Genomic DNA, 19,315 nt, shown 5'->3' on the forward strand with positions numbered 1-19,315 from the left:
TATGCGGGAACAGCAAAGTTATTTTAACAGACAAATTCAATTTTTTAAGTCATTCTCATGGTTGTGTCAGCTGTGGCTCAGTGGGTAGCATACTCACCTCTGGGTCAGAAGGTTGTGAGTTCATGTCCCACTACAGGAACTGGAGCACATAAATCTAGGCTGACACTCCAGTGCTGTGCTGAGGGAGATGCCGTTAAACCAGGTGGACGTAAAAGATCCCATGATGTTATTTTCAAGAAGAGCAGGGGAATTATCCCCAGTGTCCTGGCCAATATTTATGCCTCAATCAACATCACAAAAAACTGATTATCTGATCATTATCACATTCCTGTTTGTGGAAGTTGGCTGGTGCGTTTCCCACATTACAACAGTGACTACACTTTAAAAGTACTTCATTGGCTGTAAAGCGCTTCGAGATATCTGTCGGATGTAAAAGGCGCTATATAAATACAAGTCTTTCTTTTTTTTTTATTGCTGGAGGAGTTGTAAAGATTCAGGATAAATCGTGGGAGTGGATAAGTAATAGGCTGCTGCGCTTCCCACATTACAACAGTGACCTCACTCTAAAAGTAATAGGAAACAATGGGTGCTTGTTAAAGAAGTTATATTGGGGTGTGGAGAGGAGAGTTGAGTGAAGTCCCAGTGAGCAGTATTGGGATAACTACAGTTTCTGATTTACATCAGTAACTTAGAAATTCAATACAAATAGGTCAGATTCACAGATGACACTAAACTAGGAGTGGCAGTTGATTCTGAAGAGGCAGCTCAGAAAATACAAAAGTAGTTGATTAAAATATCTAAAATGGTGTCGGATGAGGGTTGACCTTAGAGAGGGTGCAGAGGAGATTTACTAGAACAGTATCAGAGATGAAATATCTCAGATACATAGAAAGACTAGAGAAACTAGGGTTGTTCTCCTTAAAGCAGAGGTCAAAGGTTGATTTGATAGAGGTGTTCAAAATTTTGAAGGTTTTTGATAGAATAAATAAGGAGAAACTGTTTCCAGTGGCAGAGAGGGCAGTAACCAGAGGACCCAGATTTAAGGTAATTGGCAAAAAAAACAAAGGCAACATGAGGAAAACATTTTTTTTACATGCAAGTTGTTATGATGTGGATTGCACTGCTTGATGGAAGCAGATTCAATTTCAGAAGGGAATTGGATAAATACTTGAAAAGGAAGAAATTGTAGGGTTATGGGGACGAGCAGGGGAATGGGACTAATTGGACAGTTTTTTCAATGAGCCAGCATAGGCTTGATGGGCCAAATGGCCCCCTTCTGTGCTGTATCATTCTATGATCTAAGCGGGCAGAACAAATGCTGGTGAAATTTTAACGAGACAAGTGTAAAGTACTGCACATAGAGTTAATGTATTGCCCATTTTCCCTATGTGTGGTGTTGAACTGTCTAAGGATGAAGTTGAAAGAGACCTAGGGGGCCTAATAGACTCGATGCTCAACATGTTCACCCACTGCAGAGGAGCAATCACTAATACTAAAATATGTAGCTAAGACAGTAGAGGACAAGTCAGACAAAGTATTGCCCAAACTGTATAGTGCTTTGTTCAGACTACACCTGGTATAGAGTGTCCAATTCTGGCCGAGACACTGCGAAAACATTCAAGCACTGGAGGTAATTCATAGAAGGGCCACAAGACTAATCTCTGTGGTTAGAGATCTGATATACACGGAAAGTCTTGAGGAAGGCTTGGTCTTCTTATCCTTGAAAGGGGGAAGCTGAGAGGTGATCTTACAAACATATATGTGACAGTAAATGTATGGAAAAGGTAAATCGTGAAAATCTTGCCATCTAGATTGCGAGAGTAGAACTGGGGACACAGAGCAAACTAATAAAAAGAAAATGTAATATTCAATATCATGAAGTTCTTCACAATAATGGAATGGATTCCCATAGAGTAGAGGTGAAAATCCTGGAACTATTTAAAAATAGGTGTCACAATAGGGAAACTGTAGGTGCTTTCCAAATGGATTAACGGAGATGAGCTAAAAGGCGGTCTACATCGGCATTTATCTTGTGGACCTGGGACATCTTGGTCTGTATGCCTTAGCCATTCATTAGATAAACTCAGTGGGTTGTTGGAAGAAGCTGAACTCTTTTAGAAATCAGGCTTTTGTTTGGAGCCTATGGCCAGCGATACGATACTTCTTAACCCACATGGGCAGATTTCACCATGTTCAATATGTTTACTACTATCCTGTATACACCCATGTACATAAATGGAGGTGATTGCAATCTTGCTCATGTACAAATATATAATATAGATTCAGCAATATGCACATGTTTGGCCATCTACAGTATACATGTTATATGCAAAGTCATTCACACAATGGACGCAGTGTAAATGTATGCCACTAGACACTGCCCAGTACAAAGTTTATCTTTTTACAGTTTCAGTGTAAACGTTTAGCTCCAACACTGGAGAAGCTGGTGTAATATCTATTTGCATTTGGGGATCTTGCCAGATCTGATAAATGCCAGACAGAATTTGAAACAAAGTTATGAATTTCTTTGTGTATTTATTAAATGCAGCGTATACATTGCCGTATTAGACACAAATTAATTATCATTTTGGCTTCACAAAATTTCAGTAATTTATAGAAAGAAATACAAAAATAGCTAGCAGATTTTAAAATGTCGGATAAGGAAATATTAGCATAACTTTGACTTTGGACGAAAGAAGCCATAAACATTGGTATCAGTGACTCCACGGCAGCTTACAGTAACTTAACCAAAAAATGCCTCACCTGAACAGGTAGCCATTTTAACATCTCATCTGCAGAATGGATACAACCTCGATATTTTGGATAAAATGAAAATAACTTTATAGACTGTATGATGCAATTACATCACAGACAGCCTATAAGGAACTGAGTAACTAGTTTCTAAGTATACAGAATGTGCCATTTAAAACATTGGATTATAAATTGACTAGACAATGAGAAAAACTGTATCATGAATGATGGCTATGCTGAAAAAGTAACTGTAGTTCTGAAATAATCTTCAAGACTCAACCACTTGAGTATGTTTACAAAGTTGTGGGGAAAATATACCCTACAATACTCGTATATTTGGTAACAAGAATACATCAGTGACAACTGTGGGGTTTAAAAAGAAGAAACTCACCACAAGTACGTAAAAATAGGGGAGCAATTATTTCCATTACTATTTAGTTTAATCTACACAGCGGAGCACATTGTTAGAGAACAAGCTTCGAGGAGCAGGGGAATCCTATGGTTGACAAAGATGAATTCAACGTCAGTGGTATGCATCGCCACTTTGTTAAATCACTTAATCAGTCTCATAAGCCATTTCTCCACAATCAGTTGTTTAAAGAAAAGTTACGCAAATTTTTTTTAAAAGGCATTAGAAACTGAAAGTATATCATAACTCTTTGTAGTCTTAATTTCTGTAAGCTTTTCCAACTTGCAATGCAGAAAACACGTGGTCATTTTAATTTATTTTATTTGCAGAATTTTCCCTATTGTTTGTGACAGGATCCTTCCTTTAAACATTGCTACTTTTGAAACAGCTGTTTCCAAAGGTCATCGCATCAAACTGAAAATGATTGTACCAGTATTGATTTAGAACCTCCTAGATATACTCGCACAATTCTCAGCTAAGAGATGTTTTTTTAAAACTTTGCGAGTCCCCCTCTAGTAAAATGGTGATATGTTGGGGGAGGGGATAAGAATTGACTTCGCTGCTGTCCTGGGTCTCCGGGCGTGATTGATGGGGGAATTAGCCAATCGTCTCCAGTCTAGCCCAGAATAGTGGTTTCACGATATGCAGCCTTGTCTGAATACATCCTGGCCATTGGGATTAGCAAAGTTGCAGCTTTGTTTTAGGGATACAGTTAACGGTAATTGCCTTGTCTGCGACCTTACAGCCACAATAATCGAAAACTGTTCAAGATTCGGCCATTTCACTGGAATTATCACTTTTACGTTGTAAATGATAGATGGGATTTCACCGGGGAATGATCTGGACTCCAGACTCCGGAATCTGTTGCGATGCGCAGGCTCGAGATTCTGCAAATACACCTTTTTAAAAAAAAAACAATGTTGACAACTAGGGGGCAAGCGCCATAGTTGATCATTTCCGGTATTATTTGAAAACTATTTTGGGGGGCGAGAGAGGGAGAACGACCCCCTTTAACTGAACTAATGCGGTCTGAGCTTTGGCCAAATAAATGTAAGGCTGTCCTGGGAAGAAAAACAGTCCAGTACTTTCGTTTCGCAATGGAACGCCACTAAATTGGACACAGACATCCGAATACTCTGAAATATTTATGCTTACAACTCGTTATCAACAGTGAAAGAAGCTGCTCATTCAGACAGACCAATGGACGGACTCTGGTGTTTCAGAACCTCTCAAACAGCAATTAAAGTACAGAAAGCAAGATCCAGTTAAATACACGGGAAACGAGAAAACATTTTTTTTACCAGTACTTTCGTCCTAACCAATTAGTAGCGGCACCGAGTGGAAGAGCAGGAAGAAAACTTGGGTCGCGGTTGGTTGTCGCTGAAATTGACACAAATTGTATCCGACGTCGAGAGATGAGGAAATGATTGGACCTGAAACTGAAGGCTCCAAAGTGACTAGTTGCAGTTCCGCCCCTGCCCTCACTTCAGCGGCTGTGACTGGAGTGTGATATCTGTGCACTCGTTCAGTTCTTCTTTCGTTTTTACTTTGAGGGGAGATATATATATATTACATTTTAATACCGATCAGACAGCTTCACAAATTCTTCCTGCGCACAAATTGTGAAGTAAATAAATGTATATAAATATATTTACACATACACAATCATAAATTGTATGGCAAAAGTCGCAAAATTAGGATGAGCTACAATTCCAGGATTTTGTGGCGGAACCCCTGAGCTCTCAGATTTGAATGGCACTGCCCCACCCCTAGAGTTTTCAAAATTCTCCTGTTAAAAGTTTTCACACATTTCCTGGGCAGGATGCAAAGTATAAATTTAGATTCCTGGGCTCATAACACGCCGATTCCGAACAGCGACTAGGAACTGGGCTGGATTAGTAAACGACCAATTCATAAGGAAAGATCTACTTTCGGAAAGTTCAGCTCCCTTCCCCCAAACAAATAAAAGTAGCGCCCTGAGAACATAATGCCTTTCCTGCGCACGTTGGACGAGGTTTGCGCACTCGCAGTTCCTCTTTAGTTTTTACTTTGAGATATATATATATTACATTTTAATACCGATCAGACAGCTTCACAAATTCTTCCTGCGCACAAATTGTGAGGTAAATAAATGTACAACTTGCATTCGTACAACACCTTTAACAAATGTCCTGAAGCCCTTTACAGAGGCCGCATCAGACAAATGCTGACTCAGAGCCAAGGAAGATTGGGAGGATTGGTCTGAGTTTTTTTTAATATAAAGTTGGGTCTTAAAGGAGGAGAAGCAGTTCCAAAGAGTGGGACCTGGATGGCAAAAGGTCAAAGAGGAAGGGATGCACCAGGGCCGGAGTGGACAATTCTGGGGGAGGGGGGTGTTATAAGTCTAGAGACGGTTAGCGTAAGGGAGGGGCGAGGGTATAAAGTGATTTAAATACAAGAATGATAATTTTAAATTGGGGGTGTTGGGGGACTGGGCATCTATGCGGGTCAGCAAGGATAGGGGTGATGGGTGAGCGGGACTCGGTGCAGCAGAGGTTTGGATGAGCTGATGTTTGTGTAGGGTGGAGAATGGTAGACTGGTCAGGAGAGCATTGGAATAGTAAGCTGGTGGGCTGAAGTAGGTGTGGGAGCAGAGGATGTTACGGGGGAATGAACTAGGGGTGGAAGCAGAGGGTGTTATGGGGGATGAAGCAGGGATGGAAGCAGAGGACTGTTCAGCCACCTCAGGACTCATTTTTAGAGTGGAAGCAAGTCTTCCTCGCTTCCGAGGGACTGTCTATGATGATGATAATGATTATGGGGGGGGGGGAATGAAGTAGGGGTGGAAGCAGAGGATGTTACGGGGGAATGAAGTAGGCAGATTTTGTGACTTTTATTTTGGATTATTGCATAACATATTGTCCCCATCATCTATGTTCTGGAGTATTAAAAATATAATACTTGACACAGAAGGTCCGTATATAGAGAAAAGAATTGTTTATTAAAACCTGATTAATCAAGGGAGAACCGGTTGATTCAATACTCCTACTGAGTGCTGTGATCACCGATCTCATGGGACAGGCTGCGCAGTTATATTTTTATACAGTCAAAATAGTGAAACTCCACGGAGAAGTGTTCCATTGGTTATTTGCCACCAGTCCCCGCCCACCTGCTACTAATACATTGGTTAATACAGTTTACAGCAATTTCTAATGTCATTGGTACATTCAATATGGCCACTGTTGCTAGGGAAAAGCCCCCCCTATAGGTTATGTACTACATTTCTGTGAACGTGTTCCCAAACTAGCTCTCAGACTGTGTCCTTGACAGCCATTTAGCTATACTCAGCTCAAAGGGGCTTTGTTTCTGTTATCTCGTGTGAATGGAACATGGCAGCCTCATCTCGTTATTTGTGTGAGCTGCCTACATAAATCTTGTGGGTGCTCATAAAAGTGTTAGATCCTCAGAGAATCTCTCTGACCTGTGTTTCAGCCCAATTGCTGGAATGTGGGATTCAGCTATTCTACCATGAACGCATTAAACCTCTCAGCCTTTCTTGCTTTATGTTTTAATTTTACCAAATTACTTTCCCGCTGATTAAGGTTTTCGCTCCTACAATCTATTTATAACCAGGCAATATCTTGAATCTTTGGCATGCCTATGTGCCCTGAATTCCCTCTATGTCCATTTGTGTGCATATGTTGGCTGCTTCAAAGGACCTGAACCCCATTTCTTCTATCTTGCTTTTCTTTTTTCTCATGGGCCCTTCAGTTCGGTCTCCTGCCTTGCTATCACCCAGTCACACCATCTTTCATTTGTCCCCTCAGGTATTTTGCCCCCCACCACCCCCCCAAATCCATCACCATTCCCTGCTACCTACCTACTCTCCTGTTGCTATCCCAGGCCTTGGATAAGCCCATAGTTACTGTCATTGAGGCATCCATCACCGACTCCTTATGGAGAAACAACACCAACTGTCTCATCCTTCTCTCTTGTTGACCTTTCCACCTACTAGAGCAAATGACACCAATCTCCTTCCCATCCCACTTACCCCACCGACCACTGCCCCTTTGGACTTTGCCAGAGGTTCAAAAATTACAGCCCTCTCAGCACTTCCTTCCAGAATGTCAGTTCTCTCACAAACCTTGCCATCCATAACTTGATTATGGCTAATTGCATTGTCTCCCTCCATGTAAACCCTCCTACCCATATTTGTGTTCATCCCCTCAACCTGGTTATCTATGTTGGCTCCCTACTCCCATCATGAAAATGATGGACAAGGCCATCTCCAACCACATCCTTGTATCATTCACCAACCAACCCCAACCCTCCTCAAATCCCACTTCCTTTTCTATCCACCCTGGAAAAAAACACTCCAGTCACTGCACTGGTACCACTGATGCAGCGGTTCCAAGTCAGTAAATTATTTTTACAGCTAGAGTCATGTACACCTAAAAGGCAGCTAAAATCTGTGGTCGCAGCCAACTACAAATTTTGGTCATGGCCCTCGATTCAGTCAGTCTGGTCAGCTTTCCAGGAGCCTTGCACTTTCACAGCAGCTAACCAGCCAAATATTTGGTGCGCCTACCCACTGGAGAATGTAATTCTGAGCCCCAAAACAACAGGCCAGTACAGCTTTTGTTCCTAATCGCAGAATGGTGAGACATATAGCCCACCCAATGTCAGATGCAACACATCCCAGTCAGAAAGTGATGTTCAACATCTGCTAGACTCGAAATGCAGTCTGGGATTGATGGGAGGCTGACTTAACTATAGGATTGGCCCATGAGGAAATGGAGTAGACAAGAATGAGAGGTGATATAAATTTTTTTAAGGGGCTTGACAGGGTTAATACTGAGAAAATGTTTCTCCAGGCTGGGAAATCTAGAACATGGAGTCACAATAAGGACTGAGATGGAGAGATTTCCTCAACGGGTTGTGAATCTTTGAAATTCTGTACCCGAGAGCACTGTGGATGCTCAGTTGTTGAGTATATTCAAGACAGAGGTCAATACATTTTTGGAACAAAGAAAATTAAGGGATATAGGTGTCATGTATCTCACACCACTGTATATAACTATCTTACCATGCTATACATGACTAATTAGATATGACTTGTAACCACAAGCATACCTTACCACCAGGGGTGTACTTGCAGGAGACACTGCACACCTGTCCCACACAGGTATATAAAGGCAGGTCTCAGGCAAGTGTGGCATTCCAGAGCTGTGAAATAAAGGTGCAGGTCCTGAGTGACCTTGACTTCAAGATGTGCCTCATGTAAGTCTGTACTGCAGGGTCAGGACTTTACAATAGGGATAGTGTGGGAAGGTGGAGTTGAGGTAAAAGATCAGCCATGACCTAGTTGAATAGCAGAGCAGGTTCTAAGGGCAACATGGCCTTCTCCAGCTCCTATTAATGTTCTTTTGTACTTTTCCACCCTCTCGCACTGCAACATAGTCACTGCTAATGATCTCAACGGAAAAGACAATTAGTAAGTAGGGTAGGTCTGGTAAAAGGTCATCGACCTGAAACATTAACTCTGTTTCTCTTTCCACAGCTGCTGCTTGACCTGCTGAGTATTTCCAGTTTTTATTTCAGCTTTCGCTATATTTCCTTTCCTTTTAGTTTCCCTTCCCCTCCCCTCCCCTCCCCCACCTCCCAGGCCTAACTGATCAAGAATGAGAACAAATTGCTTTAACCCAAAGCCCTGCACTGGTCCCAGCACAAGTAGAGTCATGGCAAGGAACCTGGATGTAACAATCTATTGCACAAGCATTGGAAAATCAAAGTGTACAATGGCTTCATAAAATGTGACTACACACAAAAAATATAAAAAGTATGTTTACTTTAAGCAGCACGCTTGTAGAAAGCTTTTTATTGTGAAAGCAGCTGACAACTATTTCTAACATATTGAAAGTATTCTTTTGTCAAAAATTAACAGAAAACTACTCATACCAATACATTTACACAAGGTGCACGTGGGCAAGTAAGGCTTACATGAACATTTTGGAAGCTAAAATTAGTAAATATTCAAATTTACTTTTGTACAAATTATTGCCAAACTATGGCCTTGGATCCAGTGCATAAACCTAGAACTGATCATAGAAACCCTTGTATAACTAGTTTGGACATTTATCAAGCAAGCTTGTTTTAATCATATTATCCTTAAAAAAATACATTTTGTCTGAAAGTAGAACTGAATTACTTTTAAAGCAGCTCTCAATTTTATAAATGCATGTACAAAACAAATGAACTCTGCATACAACGTACAATTCATGAACATTCAACCCAAGTTTTACAATACATTTGCGACTGATTTTTGTTGCACAAACCTTCGGCATAAGTGAAAAGTTTTAAACCAAAGGATAAGAGGCACTTTCGTCATTGCATATGGACATTTTATCCCATCTAGTTTATTAAATCAACAAAGCTGCAAGTGGTCTGAAATCATCAAAAAGGATTCCTTCCCATGTTGGTTTGAGAGAAACATTTTTTTTTTTTTAAAACTGCTTCAACTTTTCCCCTCAGTTTCTCAAGGATTTGTGGCTTCAAAGCTTCAATTGTCCATTTGATGGAACAATGCAAACCTTTTTTTTTAAATAAGGAAGAGAAAACACACATTAATGTAAATTATTTGATTAATTCTACTTCTGCCTACACAATTGACATTTGTTAAACTGCCCACCAGGAGAACCCAGTTTAAATAGGGAAGCCTTTCTGGCCAGCTCACTTTCAGCTGCAAACTCACCCTTATGGGTTACGGCAACATTACTCATTTGTCAGCCAGTGGAAGTGGTCTCATCCCACCTCTTAAAAGCAGATGATGTGGTTGAGAGGCATGCAAGTGTAGGCAGTCACATGTTAAAAAAAAAAGTACTTGCTATTCTAGTTAAGCAACTTGATATCACTGCAAGTGTCCCAGCCAGTGAAGCACTTCCTCTATCCCCACAGATCCCAGTTAAGGGACAGATGAGATTTAGGAACCAAAAAGCTGGTTGGCAACTGGCACATCTGTCAGTTCGTGCTGATAGCTATTGATACTACCAAAGCAGGTATTGCAGTACTGTCACACTGAGGATGGTTTAAAGGACACCCCAGTGCTAACTTAATCTTTCTGGTGTTGGTGAGCAGTTTAAAAAAAAAACATAACTATGATAATAGTATTTCTGAAGACTTATTCAAATTGGAGCAAATCTCCCCTTAGCATTCTTGCTAGGGTTTTCCTTTTGCTTCCAGGTCAGGTAAAGCCACACCTCCAGTGTGTAATTTTTATTAACTGCTTTCTGCAGACAAGGAGTATGAACTTGAGGGCAAAAAAAAAACAAGTACTACAGCATGTAAACAATCCAGACAGGTAGCAGCACGCTTTATATAAAATGTTCCATTAGAAAAATACAGTTGGTGGCATCTACAAAAGAAAAAGGTAGAATAAACCAGGTCTAAAGGCCCCAAACTTGGCTATTAAATAAAGCCAACTACAATAGATACATCAGATGGTCTGCCAAAAGGTCATCGACCTGAAACGTTAACTGTGTTTCTCCCTCTCCACAGATACTGTCTGACCTGCTGAGTATTTCCAACATTCTCAGTTTTTATTTCAGATTTCCAGCATCTGCTGTATTTTTGTTACAATCGATACATCCATTGAGCACATCTGATCGAAACATAGAAAATAGCAGGAGGCGGCCATTCTGCCCTTCGAGCCTGCACCGCCATTCAATATGATCATGGCTGATCCTCTATCTTAACACCATATTCCCGCTTTCTCCCCATACCCCTTGATGTCTTTAATGTCTAGAAATCTATATCTCCCTCTTAAATATATTCAGTGACTTGGCCTCCACAGCCTTCTGTGGTAGAGAATTCCACAGGTTCACCACCCTCTGAGTGAAAACATTTCTCTTGATCCCTGTCCTAAATTTCCTACCCCGTATCCTGAGACTGTGACCCCTTGTTCTAGACTTCCCAGCCCGGGGGAAAACATCCTCCCTGCATCCAGTCGATCCAACCCAGTCAGAATTTTATACGTTTCAATGAGATCCCCTCTCATTCTTCTAAACTCGAGTGAATACATGCCTAGTCGACCCAATCTCTCCTCATAAGACAGTCCTGCCATCCCAGGAATCACCCTCTATGGCAAGTATATCCTTTCTTGGGTACTGTCCGTTTGAAGCTATCAAGTAATCAGCTGGAGCAATGGCCACTGAACTCCCGCCTCAGGTTAGGGTTAGGGTTAGGCTGTGGTCCCCGAACTGAGAGGTTCCCATAGCCATAAAGTTAGTTAAAAAGCCAGACAAGGGTCGGTTAATTAGATTCTAATGAGTTTAATGGATTGCCCACTGCTGCCGGTCGGGTCTGCTCAGCGCTGACTGACCAGACATTGGGAACGGGCTCCCGACACGCTGTCAAAAAATTCACTTTCCGAACCGACCCGCCACCGATCCCGCTCACTGACACCCCAAAAAATGCCGGCCTTTACTCTATCTAAACCCTTTGTGATTTTGAACACCTCTATCAAATTTCCTCTCATAGGAACATAAGAAATAGGAGCAGGAGTCAGCCATAAGGCCCTCGAGCCTGCTCCACCATTTCATATCATGGCTGATCCGATCATGGACTCGGGTCCACTTCCCTGCCCGTTCCCCATAACCCCTTATCCCCATATTAGTTAAAAATCTGTCTATCTCTGTCTTAAATGTATTTAATGATCCAGCCTCCACATCTCTCTGAGGCAGCAAATTCCACAGATTTACAACCCTCAGAAGAAATTCCTCCTTATCTCAGTTTTAAATGGGTGGCACCTTATTCTAAGATTATGCCCCTAGTTCTAGTCTCCCCTAACAGTGGAAACATCCTCTCTGCATCCACTTTGTCAAGCCCCCTCATAATCTTATATGTTTCGATAAGATCACCTCTCATTCTTCTGAATTCCAGTGAGTGGAGGCCCAACCTACTCAACCTTTCCTCATAAGTCAACCCCCTCATCTCAACTTCCTCTGCTCCAAGGAGAACCACCCTAGCATTTCCAAGTCTATCCACGTAGCTGTAATCCCTCATCTCTGTAACTACTCAAGTAAGTGTCAGCCAGTAGGTAAAAATATCAAAGGCATTCGATAAAAGATTAAAAGATTTTTTAAAAAGCACCGACCTCAAATTTTTTTACTTCTTGACTTAATCAGTACTTTTCTTTTTCAGACTGGTGATTACTTCACTTAAATTCTGATCAAGCAGCTTGTATTCAGATGACTTTGGGCGTTTAATTCTTCTGGGCCCATCTTTCTGACACAAGGCAATGATCTGAAATGAATCAAATACAAGATATAGATCATTCATTTTTAAAACTCAGTCTGTGGCCATTATTAAAGCAGACCTGCTTACCATGACTTAATGCAACTTGCACTAACAGATTTAATCTTTTAGATCCGAAAGCTTAGTTTACAATAACCAAGGGGGTAATTTTTAACTTGACTCACCGGTTGGGACACAGTGTCAATATTACTCTCCATCGATTCCAGTGGAGAGTAAAATCAGGCTGAGTGTAAAACCAGCATTGCATCAAGTTTTCTGATGGGCAGGTTAGGATAAAATTGACCCTCCCCCCCCCCCCCCCCCTGCCCAAAGTCAGCTTAAATATTGAATACAAATAAAATTGCACCATAGTGAAAAAGATCACAATCAATTGATCAGTTGTGTACTACTATTAAATCATTTCAAAATAATAGGATTGGGCATAGTCAACATGGATTTATGAAAGGGAAATTATGTTTGATGAATCTGTTCCAGTTTTGAGGTTGTAACTAGCAGAATAGATTAGGGGGAACCAGTGGATGTGGTGTATTTGGATTTTCAGAAGACATTCGATAAGGTGCCACACAAGAGATTATTAAACAAAATGATGGCTCATGGGATTGGTGGTAATATACTAGCATGGATTGAGGATTGGTTAATGGACAGAAAACAGAGAGTAGGAATAAACGGATCATTTCCAAGCTGGCAGATAGTAACTAGTGAGGTACTGCAAAGATCAGTGCTTGGGCCCCAGATATTCACAATCTGTATCAATGATTTGGACGAGGGGACCAAATGCAATATATCCGAATTTGCTGACGATACAAAGCTAGGTGAGAATGTAAGTTGTGAGGAGGATGCAAAGAGGCTTCAAGGGGATATAGAAAGGCAGTGAGTGGGCAACAACATGACAAATGGAATTTAATGTGGAGAATTGTGAAGTTATCCACTTTGGTAGGAAAAATAGAAAAGCAGAATACTTTTTAAAATGGTGAGTGATTGGGAAATGTTGGTGTTCTGAGGGACCAGATTTGGGATAAAAGGGTCATTTTCAGGTTGGCAAACTGTAACTAGTGGGGTGCCACAGGGATCAGTGAAGGGAATCTATACTAACAACTTGGATGCAGGGACTGAGTGAAATGTAGCAAAATTTGCTGATAATACAAAGATAGGTGGGAAACCAAGTTGTGAGGAGGACGCAAAGAATCTGCAAAGAGATATAGATAGGCTAAGTGAGTGGGTTAAATTTTGGCAGATGGAGTATAATGTGGGAAAATGTGAGGTTATCCACTTTGATAGGAAAAATAAAGCGAATTATTTAAATGGGGAGAGATTATAAAATGCTGCGGTACAGAAGGATCTGTGGATCTTTTATGTAAAACACAAAAAGTTAGTATGCAGGTACAGCAAGTAATTAGGAAGGCAAATGGAATGTTGGCCTTTATTGCAAGGGGGATGGAGTATAAAAGTAGGGAAGTCCTGCAACAACTGTACAGGGTATTGGTGGGACCACATCCGAGTACTGCATACAGTTTTGGTCTCGTTATTTAAGAATGGATATACTTGCATTGGAGGCAGTTCAGAAAAGGTTCACGGGGTAGATTCCAGAGATGAAGGGGCTGTCTTATGAAGAAAGGTTGAGCAGGTTGGGCCTATACTCATTGGAGTTTAGAAGAATGAGGTGTGATCTTATTGAAACATTCAAGGTTCTGAGGTGGCTTGATAGGGTAAATGCAGAGAGGATGTTTCCTCTTGGAGGAATCTAGAACCAGGGGGCATAGTTTCAGAATAAGGGATAGCCCATTTAAAACAGAGATGAAGGAGGAATTTCTTCTCTCAGCGGGTCGTGAATCTTTGGAATTCCCTACCTCAGAGCTGGGGAAGCTGGATCATTGAATATATTTAAAAAAGGTGGAGATGGACAGATTTTTGAACAATCAGGGAGTCAAGGATTTATGGGGAACAGGCAGGAAAGTGGAGTTGAGGTCAGGATCAGATCAGCCATGATCTTATTGAATGGCGGAGCAGGCTCGAGAGCCTACTCCTGCTCCTATTTCTTATGTTCTTATGTCCTTGTGCACAAATCACTGAAAGTTAACATGAAGGTACAGCAAGCAATTAAGTAAGCAGATGGTATGTTGGCCTTTATTACAAGCGGATTTGAGTACGAGAGTAAAGATGTCTTACAGAATTATATAGGGCCCTGGTAAGACCACACCTGGAGTATTGTGTACAGTTTTGATCTCCTTACCCAAGAAAAGATATATTTGCCATTGAGGGAGTGCAGCGAAGTTTCACCAGACTGATTCCTGGAGACTGGGGGGATTGTCCTATGAGCGATTTAGTAGACTAGGCTATAATCTCGAGTTTAGAGGAATGAGAGGTGATCTCATTGAAACAGACAACATTCTTACAGGGCTCAACAGGGTAGATGCAGTGAGGATGTTTCCCCTGGCTGGGGAGTCTAGAACCAGGGGTCACAGTCACAGAATAAGGCGGGGGAGGGGGGGGGGGGTTTGCAGTGGAAGCTCAATCTTTGAGTATATTAAAGACAGATTTTTGGATATTAAGGGAATCAAGGAATATGGGGATAGTGCAGTTGAGGTAGAAGATCAGCCATGATCTTATGAATGGTGGAGCAGGCTCGAGGGGCCAAATGGCCCATTCCTGTTCCTATTTCTTATGTTCTCATCTTTCTCATTCATTGCTATATTACAAGAGAACTTACAAGTTCAGTTGGACATGTGTTCAGTTACAAAGTGTAATGATACTGTAAACCTCATTTTGTACATGAAAATATCTGTATCAATACAATTTTCTTGTATGGTGATCTTATTTTCACCAAGGGTGCTGAATTAAAAAATCTGGGGTCAATTAAAGTTAATTCCAAGGTTTGCAAGAACATTTAATCCAAGAATTCCATCCCATTTTGGGAACAGAAATGGTGCAATGTGAGGAGGAAGGAGGAGGGAGAGGAATGAGGCTGAATCCATTTCTAGCCATATTCCAAACAGGAGAAGAAACTCCCTGTAATGGGCCTTCTACCTCAGAGGAGTTCGAGGGTGGGACTAGCAGGATGACCATTGTGGCCAGAAATGTTGCTTGTTCTACCCAGCATATAGCCAACAGAAAGTACACCCACAATGCCGTTTCCCCAATGCCAATAACAAAACCCACCACAAGGGAAATGGCACATCAACAAAAAAGAGAACAGTATGGAAGTAATATTTATCTTCTGCCAGCAGTTTTATTTTACACAAGAGTTGCATCTCACTATACGAATTGTAAGCACCTTTTAAAGCATACAATATGACTTGTTAAAGTTTGATCCTCCACATTTCCAAGTCTATAATATGCACACCTCTCCCAACCTGACTTTTGACTTGAGCACAACTGGATATTAACTTGTGTCTTGTACGCAAGTACTGTTTTTTAAACTTTATACTTCCACAGTTCCAGTGTCTCTTTCAAATGCTTTTATCTTAACATTCACACACAATTCTTCCTCCACCTTCTCCTCTCAAGACCATGTATTAAGTGCACGAGATTCACTCAGAAAATTACGCAACTCTTACAGTAAAATCAAAAGCTGACCAGTTTACCTTATTTTTGTTGTGGTATAGGATATACACCACTGCGAAAAGCACTGATCCAGTTATTAGATAAATTATGAAGTGACTATCTTCAACGACTGCTACTGGTTTCGCAGTTGCGTCCGCCTTCACAGCATCGTCACCGCCGATCTTCACAGCATCGACTGCCTTGGCGGCACCGGCCTCGCCCGCCTGCCCGGCACTACCTGCCTGCCCAGAACTGGCAACATCCGCCTGCCCGGCACTGGCAACGCCCGCCTGCCCGGCACCGGCCGTCTGCCCAGTACCGGCAATGCCTGGCTGCCCAGCACCGGCCGCCTGCCCAGAACCAGCAACGCCCGCCTGCCCAGAACCGCCACTGCCCGTCTGCCCAGCACTACCTGCCTGCCCTGAACCGGCAACGCCCGCCTGCCCAGAACCAGCACCGCCCACCTGCCCAACACTACCCGCCTGCCCAGAATCACCCACCTTCCCAGAACCGGCCACCTGCCCGGCACCAGTACTGCCCGCCTGCCCTGCACTACCCACCTGCCCAGAACCGGCACCGCCACCGCCCGCCTGCCCAGAACCACCCACCTTCCCAGAACCGGCCAACTGCCCGGCACCAGCAACGCCCGCCTGCCCAGCACCGGCACTGCCCGCCTGCCCGGAACTGGCAACGCCCGCCTGCCCAACACTAACCGCCTGCCCAACACTAACCGCCTGCCCAACACTAACCGCCTGCCCAACACTACCCGCCTGCCCAGAATCACCCACCTGCCCGGCACCAGCACTGCCCGCCTGCCCGGCACCAGCACTGCCCGCCTGCCCGGCACTACCCGCCTGCCCAGCACCGGCACTGCCCGCCTGCCCAACACTACCCGCCTGCCCAAAATCACCCACCTTCCCAGAACCGGCCACCTGCCCGGCACCAGCACTGCCCGCCTGCCCAGCATTACCTGCCTGCCCAGAATCAACAACCTTCCCAGAACCGGCCACCTGCCCAGAACCGGCACTGCCCGCCTGCCCGGCACCGCCCGCCTGCCCAGAACCGGCAACGCCTGCCTGCCCAGAACCAGCAACGCTCACCTGCCCAGAACCGGCCGTCTGCCCAGCACCGGCACCACCCGCCTGCCCGGCACCGCTCGCCTGCCCAGAACCGGTACCGCCCGCCTGCCCAGAACTACCCGCCTGCCCGGAACCGGCACCACCCGCCTGCCCAGAACCGGCCGTCTGCCCAGCACCGGTACCGCCCGCCTGCCCAGAACTACCTGCCTGCCCAGAACCGGCCGTCTGCCCAGCTCCGGTACCGCCCGCCTGCCCAGAATTACCTGCCTGCCCGGAACTGGCACCACCCGCCTGCCCAGCATCGCTCGCCTGCCCAGAACTGGCACCGCCCGTCTGCCCGGCACCAGCACTGCCCACCTGCCCAACACTGGCATTGCCCGCCTGCCCGGCACCGACAACGCCCACCTGCCCGGTACCAGCACCGCCCACCTGCCCAACACTGGCATTGCCCGCCTGCCTGGCCCGGTTTAGGCTATCGGCTGCCTCCGTATCATGGCCACCGACTGTCTCCGTATCATGGCCACCGGCTGTGTCTGATGCAGAAAAAGGACAGAAAAGAGGGAGGGGTGAAAAGATTACATCTATATACTGTACAGCCTGTCACATTTTCAGTAATACTTCCCAGCCAGTCAACGTAGTACTTTTGAAGTATAATCATTGTTGCAATGTAGGCAAATACAGCAGCCAGCTTGTGCACAGCAAGGTCCCAGAAACAACAAGCGAGATAAATGACTCCATATCTGTTTTAGTGGTGTTGCTTAAGGAATAAATGCTGACCAGGAAACCCAAGTGCCACTGGATTAAGTTACAAGAAATCATTTTACTCCTGGATCACGCCGCTTTAAGCAATATCTGGCAGATCAGTTAAATGAAGCAAATCAATAGCTCATGTATTCCAAATAAACAAGTATATCTTACTCTGCTTCAGTTTCTCCTCCTCCCACAGTGTAATTTTGATACTAGCTCTCTCGTGACATTGCTAACGGCATGCCAAAGATACACACTTCTGACAAGGAAAAAGTGCAATATCCCATGCAATACATGATTTATTATTCTACTGCTAGGTATGACCAACGTCCAATTCAAATTTAAAATTGCTGTGTAGATACACTTGTTGCCCGTTGCTCTTGGGCAGATTGAGTGATCAACTAGAGGTGATCCAGCCCCACGAGCTTATGAACTCAGTTAATTGGAACATCAGGGATAGGGGGTAGAAGAGAGGGAACATAAAATATACAGCTGAGCTACATAAAAAGATTACATTAAAAATTATTCTTTCATTTTTTTAAAAAACTTTTACAAGATAGTTATTGTGGTTTTCCCTTTGGTCTTCACAGGAAGAGTATGTAAAAACTACTTGAATGACAAACACCTATTGCCAAAGCAAACTTGCAATATAAACATTCCAGTGCCTGAGCTAGAGAAGCCATGGAAACCCCCTGTAGAAAGTGGAGTACCTCAGCACTGATGACAAGGTGTCAACATGCACAAAGGTAAGCATACACTGTAATGCTAGTAGTGGCACTCGAGTTAGGTCTGACATTTTGAATTTGGCTACAGGCTCAGATTGGTGTACAGGCCACCATTAGTGAATCCCACTCCAGGAACTTGAGCACATAAATCTAGGCTGACACTCCAGTGCAGTGCTGAGGGAGTGCTGCCCTCTCAGGTGGATGGAAAAAAAACTGTTAGATCTCTTAATTTCCAATGAAATACAAACTCCGATTGTAGTTTTAAATGTAACTTTACTCTGGCAGCAGCAACAAGCTCTTGGCTTTAAGCCAGGCCTTTGTCCTTCTGAGACCACATGGCCAAAATGGCTGTATTTATACCTGGTTCAATTTACAGAAAAGAACGCCTTCTTTGACTTTATTGGCTCATTTGATAGTCTATTAACCTTTAATTGGCTCGCTACCCAAGGTCCTAAAATGTCAAGTTGATTGATGACTTAATGCAATGTGGTCTGTGTTTTTTTCAAAACTGCAGCTGGGCTGCAGAGCTTGAATTCGCTATCAGATCCCATGGCATTATTTCAAAAGAAGAGCAGGGTCGTTATCCCCGATGTCCTGGCCAATATTTATCCCTCAGTTAACATAACAATAACAGATTATCTGGTCATTATCACATTACTGTTTGAGTTTGCTGTGTGCAAGTTGGCTGCCGCGTTTCCCACATTACAACAGTGACTACACTCCTAAAGTACTTCATTGGCTGTAAAGCGCTTTGAGATGTCCAATGTCGAGAA

General features: G+C 43.3%; 1 protein-coding gene across 8 annotated transcripts in view; it reads right to left on the minus strand.

The window, feature by feature from the left end:
- The window catches only part of casp7 (caspase 7, apoptosis-related cysteine peptidase), a 153,293-nt gene that overhangs the window by 55,002 nt on the left and 78,976 nt on the right, over positions 1-19,315 (minus strand). For 3 of the 8 annotated variants that reach the window (XM_070876622.1, XM_070876620.1, XM_070876621.1), the window contains exons 3-5: positions 16,033-17,603; positions 12,291-12,439; positions 8,966-9,729 (exon numbers count right to left, since the gene is read on the minus strand). In XM_070876622.1, the coding sequence (XP_070732723.1) occupies positions 12,314-12,439; positions 16,033-17,603 (1,697 nt within the window). In that variant the 3' untranslated portion in view covers positions 8,966-9,729; positions 12,291-12,313. Of the gene's footprint in view, positions 1-4,315; positions 4,430-4,461; positions 4,707-8,965; positions 9,730-12,290; positions 12,440-16,032; positions 17,604-19,315 lie in introns of those variants that run through there. The other 5 variants (XM_070876624.1, XM_070876626.1, XM_070876625.1 and 2 more) reach the window with 5 other exon arrangements.

This window comes from Pristiophorus japonicus, chromosome 3 (assembly GCF_044704955.1).
Source record: "Pristiophorus japonicus isolate sPriJap1 chromosome 3, sPriJap1.hap1, whole genome shotgun sequence".
Lineage (NCBI taxonomy): Eukaryota > Metazoa > Chordata > Chondrichthyes > Pristiophoridae > Pristiophorus > Pristiophorus japonicus.